The 17,031-nt window shown below is 31.8% G+C and overlaps 1 protein-coding gene across 17 annotated transcripts in view; it reads right to left on the minus strand.

The window, feature by feature from the left end:
• Positions 1-17,031, minus strand: part of EPHA6 (EPH receptor A6) — an 870,463-nt gene that overhangs the window by 763,861 nt on the left and 89,571 nt on the right. For 6 of the 17 annotated variants that reach the window (XM_084989136.1, XM_084989132.1, XM_021070706.2 and 3 more), the window contains exon 3: positions 15,072-15,148. The exons of the other annotated variants lie outside the window; for them this stretch is intronic. In XM_084989136.1, the coding sequence (XP_084845262.1) occupies positions 15,072-15,148 (77 nt within the window). The remainder of the gene's footprint in view (positions 1-15,071; positions 15,149-17,031) is intronic. 17 annotated transcript variants of the gene reach the window in all.

Genomic DNA, 17,031 nt, shown 5'->3' on the forward strand with positions numbered 1-17,031 from the left:
TCTGATCCCTGGCCTCGCTCAGTGGGTTAACGATCCGGTGTTGCCATGAGCTGTGGTGGAGGTCTCAGATACTGCTCAGATTCCGTGTTGCTGTGGTTGTGGTGTAGGCTGGCAGCTACAGCTCCGATTAGACCCCTAGCCTTGGGACCTCCATATGCCATGGGTTCAGCCCTAAAAGTACAAAAGACAAAAAAAAAAAAAATAGAAATCCTAATATTTATATACCTACTAAAATATAATGTATTATAGATACACATACACAAAATCACAAAGAAAACTATACACAAAGTCCTCCTTAAAGGTTCCTGTAATAATGAAATTGCAAAAAAAAAAATTCTGTATATCAACAGAAGGATACTATAATGTATAATAATGTAAATTAGTATAATGAAAGGGGATTTTTCTAATTTATTTAATAGGTAGATGAGAATTGTACCCTTAAATTATTTTTACTTTTCTCATCAGTTAATTTGGTTTTACTTTAAGTTTTAAATTTAAAAACCTTTGTTGTAGGAAGACACTGAGAAAGAAAATTCACACACGCACAAAGTATTTTGGTAAATTTTAAAAATATTTTTCTCCACCAACCATTTATTGTGATGAGAGGCATAAGTTAAAATCAACTTCTATTGCCTTTTCCCTTTTTTCTTAATTTAATTTGCAATGCAAATATTTTGATAACTCTAGGATATTTGCCTACTTTTAGGTTGTGTATTGTGCTGATTTTCTTTATAATTTTAGCTGTTATACATGCTACTACAAAAATTCTCTTTTTAGTGATTATTTGCATCAAATAATAGGGGAATTGGCAAAGGAGAACTTCACAAGTTACAGATATACACTCAGAAATGTACTATGATTTTATGCAGTCCTTTTTTCTTCTATAAAATAGGATAATAGTTGGACAAAATAGTATAGAATATTATATATATAACATATATATTTTACATATATATATATTTATCTCCACACTGTACATATGAGCACAAAGAGTTTGAAGCAAAGTGATTTCTCAAATGAAGAAATACCAAGAAAATTATTATTAGAGATGGACACACATTTCCACTTTGGCCAAAGGCATAGACTTTTAGATCTATGAAACTTTAAATAGTATCCAATACCTAAAAATTATTATAGTCAATTATAATTCCTGCCTCAGTAGACTGAAAAAAGATAGTTTCTCTTATTGAAATAGACATAATATAAAAAATTCCCTAAAGCTAAATTAAATGAAGTGCCTAAATGAGTCATTTTTAAGCAAGAGACACATTCCTTTGTAGATTATATTAATGTACTTCTATGAACTTCTATGAAATCTATTATCCTGTCACAAACTTTAATTGAATTCTTACTCAAACTTCTTTTACTATGTATTTTATGTGCAGATGTGTAAATTTACTCTTTGCTCTCAAATCTAAATCTAGGAGCTTTTGTCATTCCTAAAAAGATTCTATAATTGTGAAGTTCATGATATTTCATTCTTTCCCTAGTTTGCAGAATAGCATTCTGATGTGCTAATTATTTACTGCTGATATTAATGTAAAAAATAAAACATATACTTACACTCTGCAAAGAGTAGGTATATTTTTTTCAATTACATACTTGCTAAAAATAACTATATCCTATCGTTGCACATCTTATTTATGAATAATATAGTACAGTGAAGAGGTATAACTTATATTTGGTTTTATGTTAACTATAAAATTTGCTGCTTATATTAAGAAATTGTGACATGGATATTTTATTAAAGTAATATTTCCCTAATTTATTTACTTTAAATATTAAGAACACATAAAATTCATTAAGCATTGCTATAAAAAAGAAACCCTCCTGCCCCCATAGAAACTTGTTTATTAGTCAGAAAATTAAGTATACAAGAATGTGAAATAAATAATGAATTAAAATACATATGACTATGCTTTCAAATCACTACAATTCATTTTTGGTCATCCTTCACATATAATTTGGAATCTAAACACTTTAAAAAACAAATAAATAATACTAAATAACTGACCATATAATTATATTAAAGACTGGTAAAAGATATTGAGGTGAGCCATTTCTGAAAAAACTAAATAATTCTGAAAGTGCCTTTTTTTTTTTTTAATTTCCCCAATACATTATTTTTTTTTCTACTGTATAGCATGGTGACCCAGTTACACATACATGTATACATTCTTCGTTCTCACATTATCATGCTCCATCATAAGTGACTAGACATAGTTCCCAGCGCTACACAGCAGGATCTCATTGCTAATCCATTCCAAAGGCAATAGTCTGCATTAACCCTAAACTCCCAATCCATCCCAGTCCCTCCCACTTCCCCTTGGCAACCACAAGTCTATTCTCTAAGTCCATGATTTTCTTTTCTGTGGAAAGGTTCTTTTGTGCCATATATTAGATTCCAGGTATGTGATATCATATGGTATTTGTTTTTCTCTTTCTGACTTACTTCACTCAGGATGAGAGTCTCTAGTTCTATCCATGTTGCTGAAAGGCCTTTTCTTAAAAGCAAGACAATTTATGCTCAACTGTATAATGTATGCAATCATGTTTTAAGGTTTCAAAATAGTTACCTAACTTCCTACTTTCCCCTGGTACAGACAGCATAACATATCATAGCCTCGGTGATACAATAATAAGCAATTTAAAAGTTTTATAGTCATAAACATTTTTTTCCTAGTTGAGTAAAACTGAAATTGTATGATTGGATTCTCTAGTCATTTGCTCTATAAGATCAAACATTAACCTTCTTGATGGGAGCCTGTGCAAAATGTTCTGTTCCAAAATCTCTTTGACAAGAGTTGCTACAATGTGTTTGGATTAAGCTTTTTCTAGATTCCATAAATACATCTCAATCATATGATTTTTTTCAAAATCAGAGTGATAAACTTTTTCCATGTTTCATATACACTTCAAGCTGATATTTAAAATGTAAAATATATATTTTTATAAACAAAAAGAACATGAAAGCAAACTATAAATTATTAAAATACTATTAATACCTAGTTTCAAAATGCATTATAAAGTAAGGTCCCAGAGTATAAAATTGTAAACACAATGATTTTTAAGTATTTCCTACTCATGTCTCTGTTGCCTTCCATCACTTAAAGAATTGCAATGTGAAGAAGATATTCTAGATATCAGGCAGTGCATTTATATATTAATTACTACTGACAGTACAATTTACAATTTATTAGAGCACAACTTTTGAAATCTTAAAAGGATTCACCATTTTAATAAGATTAAGCTATAAAAATTTAATATGAAAAATTTAAATGTAGTTGTATCTAGCTGGAAAAGTAGAGCATCAGTTGCTTGTTGCCTTCAAAACCTATATTAACCTCTAGCATATTCATAAATTTAGTATTAATTATCTATAAATCATAATTTTTTGTTCTCCAATCTCTATGCACCATATATGTCAACCATGATTGTGCCATCAAAATAATTTAGTGAGCCTTGACTGTAGATATGAGGAGCAGGGAGGAGAAGAGAAGATAGGAAAAAGTAAAATATGAATACATATTATTTCATGATATTCTAAACATAGGTTTGTGCATTTTCTGGGTTAAAATGTAAAAATTATTCTGTCTATGGCCCAAAAAAGAAAATCAACTTTGAAATACACTATGTAGGAGAATTAAAAAAGTGCTGACGGAAAAATAGTTCCTTAGCTGTGATTATAAAATTGAAAACTATTAATGGTGCTATAGTGACTCACAAATACTAAACCTTCCAACTTCTAAAGATTACTAAGCATTAGACTACAGTCAATTAATAAAACATACTACTTTCTTACTTTGCAAACTTTATTAAGTTATTTAAATTGGGTCTTTGCAATTTGAAGGTTTCTTGTACTTCTCCATTGCCCAGGATTTTGAACTCATTGACCCTCTGTTCTGGAGACCTATAATAATAATAATAATAGTCTTTTCATATAGTAATGTCTTTTCATCAAAAGGATAGTATTCTATGCATTCCATCATATTAGACCCAGTTTAATCCTAATATTTGAGGACAGCTCTTTCACTCTCCTAATTATTACTCATTACTCAGTCTCTACCACTCTGTCCTTCCTATGGTTCACTCTTTTCCCTATGATCCCTTCAGGACTACTCTATACATTTTTTTTTTCCTCAGACCTTCAGTAAACACAAAAGGCTATTTATTGACCTAACAAGTAATGCCAACAATACTATGTCATATTTCCCAAAGTAGCAAATAAGATACTATTTAGAAATGATGATACCATTTTTGATACCTTTTAGAAAAGGCCTAAAAGAGGAGGACAATAACTCCCTGCATTTACAATTTTGAGAATTATCTGTTATGCTTTTCCTTCTCCTTTACACACATCAAAATCAACATTTCATTCTAGCTCCTGTTAGACATCTGCTTACAAACAACTGATGCAGATTGGTTTCCTAAGACTGTTCTCAAACTTCTAAATCAAAAAGTAAATTTAATTATGATTTATATGTAACCCTGGAACCAAAAAGTTAAAATATATCCATATCATTCTTTATCCATCCACAAATAGAGATAGTTCTATTCTCCATATTCTCTTTTTTAAGGACCTGAATACTTCATAACCTTTTCAGGATTCAATTAACAACATTTTAAATCATAAATTATTAAAAGGATGATATATATTTAAAACCACATTGAAATACAAAGCATCTATAAAATTTTAATTTATTAAAGTCCTGCATTTCACCACTTCTATCTCCTGAATCCCACAATCCTACACACAACCACACAACGGTGGTTTCACCTATTTCTCAATCTCATTCTCATATGTAAAACTAGGACAAAACAGTATATACTTCATAGGATTCTTTCTGAAATTAAAATAAAATTACTGTACATTAAGTGATGGGGACATAGTAAGCACAGTAAGTGTGTGCTATCACTCTTACTATCACTACTACAATAGCACATGCTACCATTACTGATGTCATGTGAGAGGATTATAGCAGTATAAAGGGAAAAACATATATTGGAGTGAGATTAATTGGAGATTAATTTTTATTTAAGTCTTGACTTACTGAAAGAGAAATCCTGGTATTACATAATATATTTTCTTATAATTTATAAGCATTAGCTTCCTTTTCTGTAAAATGACAATACACAATAAATGACAATTTTTGTGAGAATTAAATTTCAAAATATAGGTAGAGTAATGGGCATAGAGTAGGTGTTTGTGGAATATATTCCCCTCATCACTTCCCATTCCACCCAAATTTAACCATTCCTATGCATCACGGAATAATTCCATAGCTTCCACTAGGGAACAATGGTTTTCTTCAGGTATAGATGAACTGGATTAGCCAAAATTACTTCATGTACCATTTACAGAAAATAAACCTTTTTAACCATAAAATGTGAATAAATACACATGAATAAAGGAATGTATAATTTAGAACAAGATAAAGAAATAAATATTTGAATAAACATGAAATTTTACCTGAATTAAATTTTCACTGAAATGGTTTACTTTAACTTCTATTTCTTATTTCCTTTTTAAGAAGAAATATCTTATTTCTTCACAGTATTTTCAGTTTTAAAAAGCCTATGCCTTGGTATGCTCATAATCTGATAAACTTTCAAGGTCCATCCATAGTACCTATACTTAATATTTAAACACTACAGACAAAAAAAAAATGTAATTAAATTACCTATCTAAAGGTTTTGTTTCATCTTTGTTTTTCATTAATTTACATAGAGAATTTTGCTAAACTGAAATCTAATGTTTTTAACCTTGCAACTTTCTCCCAATGTCACAAAAACTTTAGATGATCTTCTTCAAAATTTTTAATATCTATTTCAATAACAAAGAGTGTGGGGAAAAAATCAAACTAGATAACTACTTTAGAATATGCATAAATTTTCATTTTTTCATGGCAAACAAGATTCTTTCAACTTCCTTTTTTTTTCTGGTTAATGCATAATTAAATTCCTTTGAGCAGAGTTTCTCTAGTGAACTCCGTTATGTTGCCATTTAGTTCTGCTAAAGATCACAAAGTAGTTTGTATACACATTGTACACATTGCACAAATTAACTGAGTTGGGTGGTCTGGAACTCCTATTCTTTATAAACCACAAACTATAACTTTAAGAGCTGAAATAAATTTTGTCAGGAATTATTCAATGCAGTATTTAGTTTGGAAGCCAAAATTCTAAACGGATTCTTTAAAATTCAGGTATTTTTTATCAGTACATTTGTGGCTGCTTATCATAACTAGAATGGTTTTTTAAAAATCATGATTACTAACAATATCTAAAATTGTATTTTTTTCCAGCTGAAAAACATTTTATTTTTACAAAACTTAAAACTTCCTTAAATGGAGAAGCACTCCTTTATCATTGATCAAGAAGATGAAGTAGATTTTTGTGAATAGCAAAAAAGGTAGCTATTTCCAATTCATCCATATCTTCTAATTTCTTAGAATAATTTGCTACAAATTACTAACCACAAGTGTGTAATTATACTTTAAAAAAACTCTTATGCAGCAATGTTCTTCTGTATTGGCATAAAAAGAAAATCATTTGAAAGTTGACATGTAGCTTCAGGAATACAAGAGATCCATAAAAGATAAAACTTCTTTAAGTTTCAATAACAGGAATATATCTATATCTTTAGCTGCATATTTAATATATCTGATTGTATCTCTACAATATACCTTGCTTGACCTATAGCCCTTGATTTTTAAAATATTTATCCTTCATACCAATTCACTTAGATTCTTTAGTTTGTATCAAAATGCTCAGTACAGAGAGGCCTTCAATAATTGTTTGTGATACACATTCAGGGATATAAGTTTGAGGAAGAAAAGATTAAAATCAATACTGATTTTTATTTAGCTTTACCTAAATTATTAATCTTGAAAACTATCTTATTTCTGATAATTACCTCTCTATAGATCATCCATTCAAAACATACTTATTGAGCAACCACCACATTAAAGAGATCAAGGCAGATATTGAGAATACAACATTAAATCAGACAGTTTGGTCTCTGTACCCCAGAGATTATGGTCAAGGAGGGGAACCAGACATTGAACAGTTAATCCCAGAATCTATATTTTATTATAATTTTAATATGCACTCTGAAGGTGAAGTACAAAGTGCTGAAAAATGGATATGCTCAGGTTTGGGAAATTACGGAATTCTTCTCTAAAAAAAGAAAAAAAAATTAAAGTGAATAAGACATAGTAAGATAGAGCAGGTTAGGGGCTGCTGCCACAGTGATCTTCCTTGAGTGTGAATTGGACGATGTCACTCCCTTAGAGTAAAACCCACATTCTTTAATGTGGCACAAGGTCTTCCAAAACTCCTCTTGGATGCCTCTCGAGTAAAACATTTGCTTTTCCCTCTCCCAGAAACCATGCTGCTAGCATATCCAACCATGTTTCATTTCTTTCAATCACTGTATTCTCTCTTGCTCATGGACTTGTGATTATGTCTGAAAAACTTCTGCCTCTCCACTTCTTATCTAGCTAACTTCTATCCAACTTTCAGGTCTCCAATTAGATGCCATTTCTCCTAAGGAGCTTTTCTTAACCTCTGTGATCCATGATCCGAATAGATGCTCCCTCTATTATTTCACAGCACCCAGTATTTTTCACACCAACATGTTTAATTCACGACACCATAAATTCTTGTTTACTTGTCTCTCCCTCCTATTAGGCTATACATTGCATGAGGGCAAATCTGTAGTTTTCACTACTGATTAGCATTTGGTTCCTGACTTACCTGAAGGCTCACCCTAGGAATTTTATTCGCTTCAACATGACAGGAATATCTTTCAGGGCAAACAAATGTTAGACCATACTTATAGCATTATAAAAGAATTGTATTATGTATACTTAATGACTCACTGAAGGGGGTCAGAAATAAAAACCTTAAAAAGAGAGAAAATTGATACCACTGACAGTAATGGTTAAGAAAACTTTTGAAAAGTGAATCAGCTTTTTTCAACTGTATATCATTTACATACACTTCATCCCTATCTAAAATTATTTAAATGTATTGGGATGACTACTGTCTGTCTTAGACTTCTTGTGTTCCAATCTTAGGTATCTAAACTGAAATATCCTATATTCAGTAGAGGAAAGGTAATAGAAAAGAAAAACAAATGATGTTAGAAGAATAATATCAAAAAAGACATTTAAATCTATACAATAAAATAGATAGGTTAAAATCTTTTAGAAAGTTCAAAAACAAAACCAAAAACTGCTGTTTTTTTTTTTTTTTTTTTTTGTCTTTTTAGGGCCACACCTGCGACACATGGAGGTTCCCAGGCTAGGGGTCAAACTGGAGCTGTTACTGCTGGCCTACACCACTGCCACAGCAATGCCAGATCCGAGCTGCATCTGTGACCTACACCACAGCTCACGGCAATGCCGGATCCTTAACCCACTGAGCAAGGCCAGGGATCAAACCCACAACCTCCTGGTTCCTAGTTGGATTCGTTAACCACTGGGCCATGACAGGAAATCCAAAAACTGCTAGTTTTAACAGCAAACTTAAGTTATACCCAGAGCCAGTCATTACCAGGTTATAGATTCATTTAAATGACAGGGTAAGATCAATTTTCTTATTATTAAATGTTTGGTTTTTTTAAAAGTATTTAAAACATACCAAAAGTTATAACTAATAATATTACACAGACATAGATTTGCCCAGCACCACATTTGAACAAATGTTAAACTCTGATTTTATTAATTCCATATCTTTTGCTTCAAAAAATAAATTTTTACAAATACCACTAAAGGTCACATCCTCCTCTGCTTTATTCCATGAGTATGTGCAAAGGAAACTGCTATCTTAAAGTTGGTGTGCATTTTTCATATTTTACTACATATCTCCATAATATTTCTATTAATATAAGGGTTCTTAAGAAGTTAAAGCCCTCCACATTAAAAAAAAAAATGACCATATGTTTTCATTAAAGTGAGATTAACTGAAAAAGAATAAGTAACTGAAAAAGAATAAGATGGGGCTTTAGCATCTTTGAATAAAAAATTTTAATTTGAACGAACAGAAACAGCACCCACTTTCAGAGTTATCACAAAATAGGAGTTGCAAACATTTAACTCACTTCCAATATTTTATTTTTAAATGGCTCTACTGAGGCATAACTAATACACAAAAACTGCACATATTTAATGTATGCAATTTAATGAGTTTGGACTTACACATATATCCATGAAAGCATCACCACAATCAAGACAATTTTATGATTGTAATCACAAAAATTTTCTACTCAATTAGATTCAGTAGAAAATTTCTAAAATCATATCTAGATAAACATATTCCTAACTACGTATGTTAAATGTTTATAAAGCTAGTATTTTAATGTAATAGCCATCATATTTCCCCCTAAATTCAGCTTGATTTTTGGAAAAAAAGTTGAAGTGTCATAATCATATTTTCAGCACATATATCAAAGTAAAACAATTTATAAGGCATTTAGAAGTATAAAATAGTATCAATTTGATGGAAATGTGATAGCATTCAAGAGGAAAACAATAGCATTTTAGTCAACAATAACTGCTTCTTCTATGAGATAGGAATTCTGTGTAGAGAGGTAAACAAGATAGACTTGATGTTTACATTGTTATTGGAAAATAGGCAATACACAAATATTTGGGATAAGAGAATAGAGTGTAAGGAAATAGAGAATGATGAATCCCCACAGGTCAGGTGATATTTGGTAGCAAATGGCTAAATGATTTGGAAGGAGCCATGTGAAAACTTAAGTAAGGAATATTTAAAACGGAGAAAAGATGGAGTTTCCGTTGTGGCGCAGTGGTTAACGAATCCAACTAGGACCTTTGAGGTTGCGGGTTCGATCCCTGACCTTGCTCAGTGGGTTAAGGATCTGGCATTTTCGTGAGCTGTGGTGTAGGTTGCAGATGCGGCTCGGATCCCACGTTGCTGTGGCTCTGGCATAGGCCGGCGGCTGCAGCTCTGATTAGACCCCTGCCCTGGGAACCTCCATATGCCGCAGCAGCAGCTCAAGGAAAAAAAAAGGCAAAAAGATAAAAAAATAAAATAAAATAAAAAATAAAACGGAGAAAAGAATAAGTTTAAAGGCAAGTTCAAGGAATAGGAAGGCCAGTTTGGCTGGAGCAGAATGAACAACAGAGGAGGTGTTAGAAGATGAGGCTGGAGAGGTAGGCTAGCCCTGTTCACAAAGAACCTTGCAGGAGATATATTCAGGCCTTTGAATTTGCTCCAAGAGTAAACAGATACTATTGGAGGTTTCAAACAAAACAGTGATATGATCTAATTTGAAAGGACCACTGTGGGTACTGTGCAGAGAATAAGCCAAGTAGTAGAAAGAAGAGAGACCAATTATATCAGGCTATTGCTAGGTCAGAATAAGATGGTAGTAGGGAAGATGTTAGAAGTGTTCAAATTGAAGTTATATTTTAATGGTAAAGAGGGATCAACTCTGACTCTTAAGTTTCTTGCCTGAGCAATTGGGTAGATTAAGGTTCCTATTTACAGAGATTAGGGAAATTCGGGAAGAAGGTTTTGTTTCATTTTACTTTTGTTGTGTGAGAGTAATCAATAATTCTTTCTTGGACAGAGCTTCAAGAATTTTTGTTAGACATCTATAAGGTGATGTCAAATAGAGTGTTAGATTCAAAAGCCTGGAGTTCAGAGACAGCATTAGAGATATATATATATATATATACACACATATATATATGTGTGTATATATATATATACTTTTTTTTTTAAGCACTGCTGAATTAATGTTATTTAAGCCATTAACTAGATGGGATCACCTTTTTATTACTGACAGAGAAAAGACCAAAGAACTAGAAGAAAAACAAATGGAGTACAAAAATGGAAGTTAAGGATGATATTTACAAACTAAAGGGGAGGGACAGTGATCAACTCTGTCAAATCTTCCAGAGAAAATGAATAAGATGCAAAGTGACAAAGTACTAACAACATGAAGTTAGTGATTTTAAGGGCTGATAAGAGCAGTTTCAGTGCAGAAAGTGTGTGAGAAGAAAGACTGTGAGAATATGAGCACTCTCCTCCTAAAAATGGTCACTGGCTACAGATCACTGAGAAGGTCAAGGAGTAAATCATTTCTCACCCATTGTCAAAGAAAGATTGCTTTAAACAGGGGAGATATCACAGAATATTTGGGGGATATGTTTACACACATGGAGAAAGCGATGTTGTAGAGGGAATGGTGTTTGTAAAAGCAAAATTCTTGAGTATAAAGAACCCTACAGATTCTCCAACATCAAACCTTAGCTATATAAATTAATTCCATCCTTCTTTCTTTCCTCCCTTCTGCTTTTTCTTCTCTCTCTCCCTACTTTTCCCCTTCTTCCTTCTTAGAAAATTCAGCCATCAAATTAGTTCAGAACTTTTAAAGGCATCTCTCAAGTTTTTGTGATGTCATTCTCTGCACAATGGAGCCAAGTTGGCTGAACACAAGGACAATTACTTGATTACTGCCAACTGGATGGTTATGTCCAAAAGGTACTGATTTAAAAGTGAGTTAACAGATTTGAGTTTAAAAAAAAAGTAACCATAACACAATACCCTGTCCAGTCCCTATATACCACTTTCATCAATAATTTCTATGAATAGAATGCATGCTTAACACATTTATGAATAACACAAAACTTAGACAGACTTTAGCTCAGTATAAGAAAGACTTTACTGGCATTGAAGATTATCCAGAGATGGATCAGGCATCCTCAGTAATTAACAATCTAACTATTTGTGGGATTGTGCAAGCACAAATGAGCTATTCACAAACACTGTATGAAATGGTGAAAGCTTAGATTATATCTGGACTAACTCCCACATTGTATGATTGAAGAAATATATGCCCAGAGACACACAGGACCTTGCTTAAGGTCAAGCATAAATTAAGCAGCCAAATCAACATGCACAACTCCCATCCAGAGTTACCTGTCAGAAAGTTGAGGTTTTAGGCCACAGTGTAATAAGCGGTAATATTTATACAACATAACTGTTGAATTACAAGTTCACTGAGATTTGTCATGTTCTTTGACTTCATTCAATCATTTGTACAGAAAACATATTTTGCATCTTTTAACATAAGAGGCAGTGTGTGAAGGCTTCTTAAGATACGATATTAGAATATATTAAAGTTACATCATCTTTAGATTCAATGTTATAATTAACATAGAAAGCATAGGGTTATGATCAGTTGCCTCACATCGTGTCTGGAAAGAGTTAAAATATAAATGAATTAAGTAAGTTAAACTCAGATATGTACTGTTATTTTTTTTACAAACATATATACATTGTACAGTTTAATATCTCATATATGGATATTAGTCATTTCCAAATGTCAAAGAGAAATAGATAGCAGAAAAGAATAAAAATCAATCAAACAAGTATTGAAGTATATTTATGAAACAAAATTCACCTTATATTTTTCTTTATCCCAGTATTTTCCACTGGTACTTGTTTCTGAAAACTAATTCAAAGGTTATAAATCTAGTGGACTAGCTTAAGAAATTAATTATTTCATTTTTTTCCTTAATTATCTGAGAGGTGTACCCAAATAATCGTCATCCACACTAATTATATTAGTTTAAAAACTAGTTTTTTAGGAAGTTAACATAGCATTTTAGCTCTGCTCCCCAAAATCTCTCCAAACTATTTCCTTTTTAAGATAATGACAGAAGAAAAATACCAGTTAAAAGAACATTAGAAAATATCATATCAGACATCAAAAGTCTATTTGTCTACATCTCTATCTATTGCTGAAACTTCAGACTATAATGCTCACTAATTGAATCAATATAAAGCAAAAGAAACCTTTGACTCCTGTTTTTTTATCTTTCCCAGCTGCTTCAATTACTTTACAAATCTCTGAAAACTTCCTTTCTGGCTCATGGTAGATTAAGTCAACAAAGCTATCCCCTTAAAAAACAGATTAAGATGATCCTTTCATCTCACAGGGCTTCCAAATAAACTCAAACAGCTTTTGTTTTCAAAGTCATCAACAGTTTACAACAATAAGAACACATAAAAAAGTGTTTTCTTTATTGTAAAACTTTAAAAAAGAAGTCAAATACTTCTTTCTCTTTACAACAGTCCTCTCATCTGCAATGAATCCTCTGCCCCCAGCTACCCCTAGATTCCACTGAACTCACGGACTTTCAGTTAATAATTGATATTGTTACCTCAGAATATGAATTGAAAATTACTAAAATATAAATAGGAAAAATTAAGAAATATAATTTTACCCTCTTTTCTGACCTCAGATAAGAACTCATAAGCTATCCAAATACGCAAAATATGAAATATAAAACTGAATCAAATAAAAAAACCATACAAATCAGTGTTTCACTTTGCCATATTTCCATTGATAGTAAGACATGGCAAATCTCTGCTGAAAGTATCTGAAACGTTTTGAAAAATTTTGTGGTAATTCAGTTTTATTCTTGTATTGATAGAAAAAAATGGGAGCTATTAAATAAATTAATAAGACTAAACTGGCCCTTGGAATTGAATTAGCTATCAACATGTAATAAGAATTCATATAAAAGAAAGTTAAAAAGCATAACCTATTTGTTTGAATAATACTGAACTTTGACGTTTTCCAAAGTTGTATAGATCTCAGAATACATCATAAATTATTTTGTTAAGTTATACCAAATACATGACTTTAAGGAGAGATTACTGGCTATCTTAAAATCAATAATAAAATAACCACTAATTACAAAAAATCAGAAACACAGAATATCCCTGTATCTTCTCTAGAATCTGACATCTTTTACTGAATAATGAAGATGTTAAAATTCAGAGTACCAATGCAAACAAAAGGTGCATACAAGAGATCAATATCAATGCAAAAAAGATTGAAAAAATATGGTAATTTTAAAACAACTACCAGAGAGAAATATCAAACTAATGTTTTCACTTGTTATCAACAATTGGTAAAGTTTTAGTAAAAGTTTACAAATCCCAAAAGCTAATAAATATGATTTGTAACCTTTCCATTGTCATAATGAATAAATAATCTGGATAATAAAAAGAAATAAATATTTTTCAGTGTTGTATATAATAAATAACACATAATAAATCCTTGACTATAACAGGTATACAATAAATATTAATAAGGAGGTAAGATAAAATATTTAAGTGGTCACTTAAAATATCTGCATTGAAGGTATATACAGTAAAACTTTCTAAACACTTCTAAAAGTACTAAACCCATTTTAATGAACGATATATAATATAAATCAAAGACATGCGCATTATTTATAACTTTCTTTTTTTAAATTTCTTCAAATCCTTTAATTATCACCTTCCATGACATTTTCTAAAGAATAGGATAAGTGGCAGGAATTCATCTTTTCTAAGTGCAATTTAGGAGCCTACTTTTCTCCATGAATATCTCCATTTCCATAACACCTAATTCCCTCCTACTTTGTTGACTACCACTCCTACAAAGATTCCAGCATAATTTTTCTGGAATCTCAGTGTTTTGCAAACCTCAACCTGATAATCTTTTCCTTGCAGAAATTGTGTCCTTTCTCCGAACTCCATTCTTCCCCATATCCTAGTTTTTCCTATTTACTTCCAGCAACCCAGATTCTACACTACCTTTCTGTACCATACTCGAAACTTTCTAGAGAGAGAGGTGTCTTGAAAATCTTTTACTTCATAACTCAATGTTTGTCCTATGACAACTACTGCAGATTTTGCCGCTGCTATGTAGTCTTATGGACCACAGAAAGTAACAGAAAATTCAGTCAAAAAACAAATGATGTACCTGGAAATTGTAGACCAAAGTGCAAAGACACAAAGATACTCTTTAAAAAGGGTATGACTGGGCACAAGGCACATGGCATGTCAGAATGTCAGAACTGATATAGCTATGATACAAGTTCCCTTGTTGGCAGAGTGTTTAAGATGCTCAACAGTAAATAAGAGAGATAAGAGCATTTCCATGTATTGTGGAATGAGTGTGAGAGCATGAGGGGTTCCAAGGGTAAAGAAACTAAGTCAGGGAAAACATACACCTGCACTTAAGTAGAACTTACCAAAGATGGCTGACACTTGAGCCACTTGACATACAGTGCTGGTCTCAGAAGAGAGTGGAAATCTGAGACTGCAGGATCTGTAGAAATAAAAGTAAAAACAAGGGAGGGAGAGAGAGAGAAAGTGGGGGAAATAGAAGTTATCTTGCCTGCCACCTCTCTCTCTTGCAGCTACACTTAGCAATTTCTTGGTAAATTAACCTGGAAAACTTATTTTCAATAAGATAAAAAAAGGAGAGTAAAACATTATTTTTGGTATTTCACTGGGCTTCTCCGTGATTTCTAAATACAACCTGTACTCAGCAGATATTACATATGCTGACTTTATAAAATGTAATTTTGAGCTTTGAATTACTAACCTATAAATATAGATTTATACATAGATTAGGTATGTACTTACAAAGTTATTCTAATTTAAAAATCTTAAAATATGAGATTCTATGATTTGTAGGTAATCTATGATAAAATTCATTACTCTTATAGCCTAAAAATTAAATATCCATGTTCCATATACAGTAAATTAAAATCAATTCCTCTTCTCTAACATCTATATAGACTATCACCCTTGCTGGTTACTATAAGAGTAAGAAAAATCTGATGAGTGTAATTAATAGTCTTACCTACATGCTGCAAGTTTTTCTACAAGTGACAAAACACATTGAGATATTTCAGTGCAAGTACATTTGTAATTCTAGAATCCAGTGCTACAGACTTGTGAAGTACTTAGTTTGGTTTAGATAGTATTAATTTAATTTTGTATTTTATTTTCTTTGCAGAAAGATACAATAATATTTCATGTAATGTTTTCTAAGTCTGTACTTTCATACTTAATTAGATGAATTCAGAATGCTGGATGATTATGCTAAGTGCCATGGATCAAGTAACTGCATTATCAGACTAATAATTCTGAACATTAAAAGTTACAATTTAAGGAGTTCCTGCTGTGGCACGGTAGGTTAAGAATCCACGTGCAGCGGCTCCAGTCACTGTGGAGGTACCCAGTTTGATTCCTGCCCAGGCACAGTGGGTTAAAAGATCTGGCATTACCACAGCTACAGCTCAGATTCAATCCCTGGCCCAGAACTTCCAGATGCCATGGGTGCAGCCATAAAATTTTTTTAAAAAGTTAAAATTAAAAAAAAAAAAAAGTCAAACACAGGGAAACACTCTATATCACACATAAAATAATTTTCAAAGAACTTTAAAACAAAATATTCGTATAAAACTATTCACAGAACAGGAAAGATCTTAAGACCGTGAAGTTCTTTAACAGACCCAAGTCATCATAAAACATCTATGATTTAGTGAAACTCTATTTGCAGCATCATAAATATTAATGTACTTTGAATTCTAAAGCCGTTTTTCTTTGTTCTCTTAGAAATGTTAAATATCTAGGCAATTAACATCTTCAAGCACATGCCACATGTACTTTTTGTAATCCCTAGGCAAGATTCTCATAAATGGTAATATTAGGAAAGAATGTTGTTGGTTTTATGGTTTGTGTATATATTTGATTTGCAATATATACAGTGCTATTAGCATGAACAAGAACGCTAGTTTTAATGCTCTTTTGTCAGTGTTATTGTCTGTTTACAATGTTAATTTAACAAGTAAAATATTTTTGTTTTCATTTCTACAAGATCTAATTTTATTTGGCAGGAGCTTCATGCATATCATAATCCTGTACATCAAATTTAGAGATATTACCACTACTGGAATCCTGACAAATATCTACAATTTCTGCTGTACCTTTTGAATAGATTCTCTCAAGGAGGGTTCCACAGAACATCTGAGACAAATGAGGTAATTGTTATGAGGGGAATTATACTCCTTTGAACTACAACTCCTACCTTTGCTCCTTTGCACTAGCCATGCTAGCTTCCTTATTTTTCCTCACACTTGTCAATCACCAAGCTTGAAAGGTTTTGCACTAGCTGACACCTCTCCCAAGAACACTCTTCTC

The sequence above is a fragment of the Sus scrofa genome, chromosome 13 (genome assembly GCF_054392235.1).
Source record: "Sus scrofa isolate SSC_HxYL_T2T_F1_AM1 chromosome 13, Sscrofa_HxYL_maternal_Yorkshire_Landrace_v2.0, whole genome shotgun sequence".
NCBI classification, from domain to species: Eukaryota; Metazoa; Chordata; class Mammalia; order Artiodactyla; family Suidae; genus Sus; species Sus scrofa.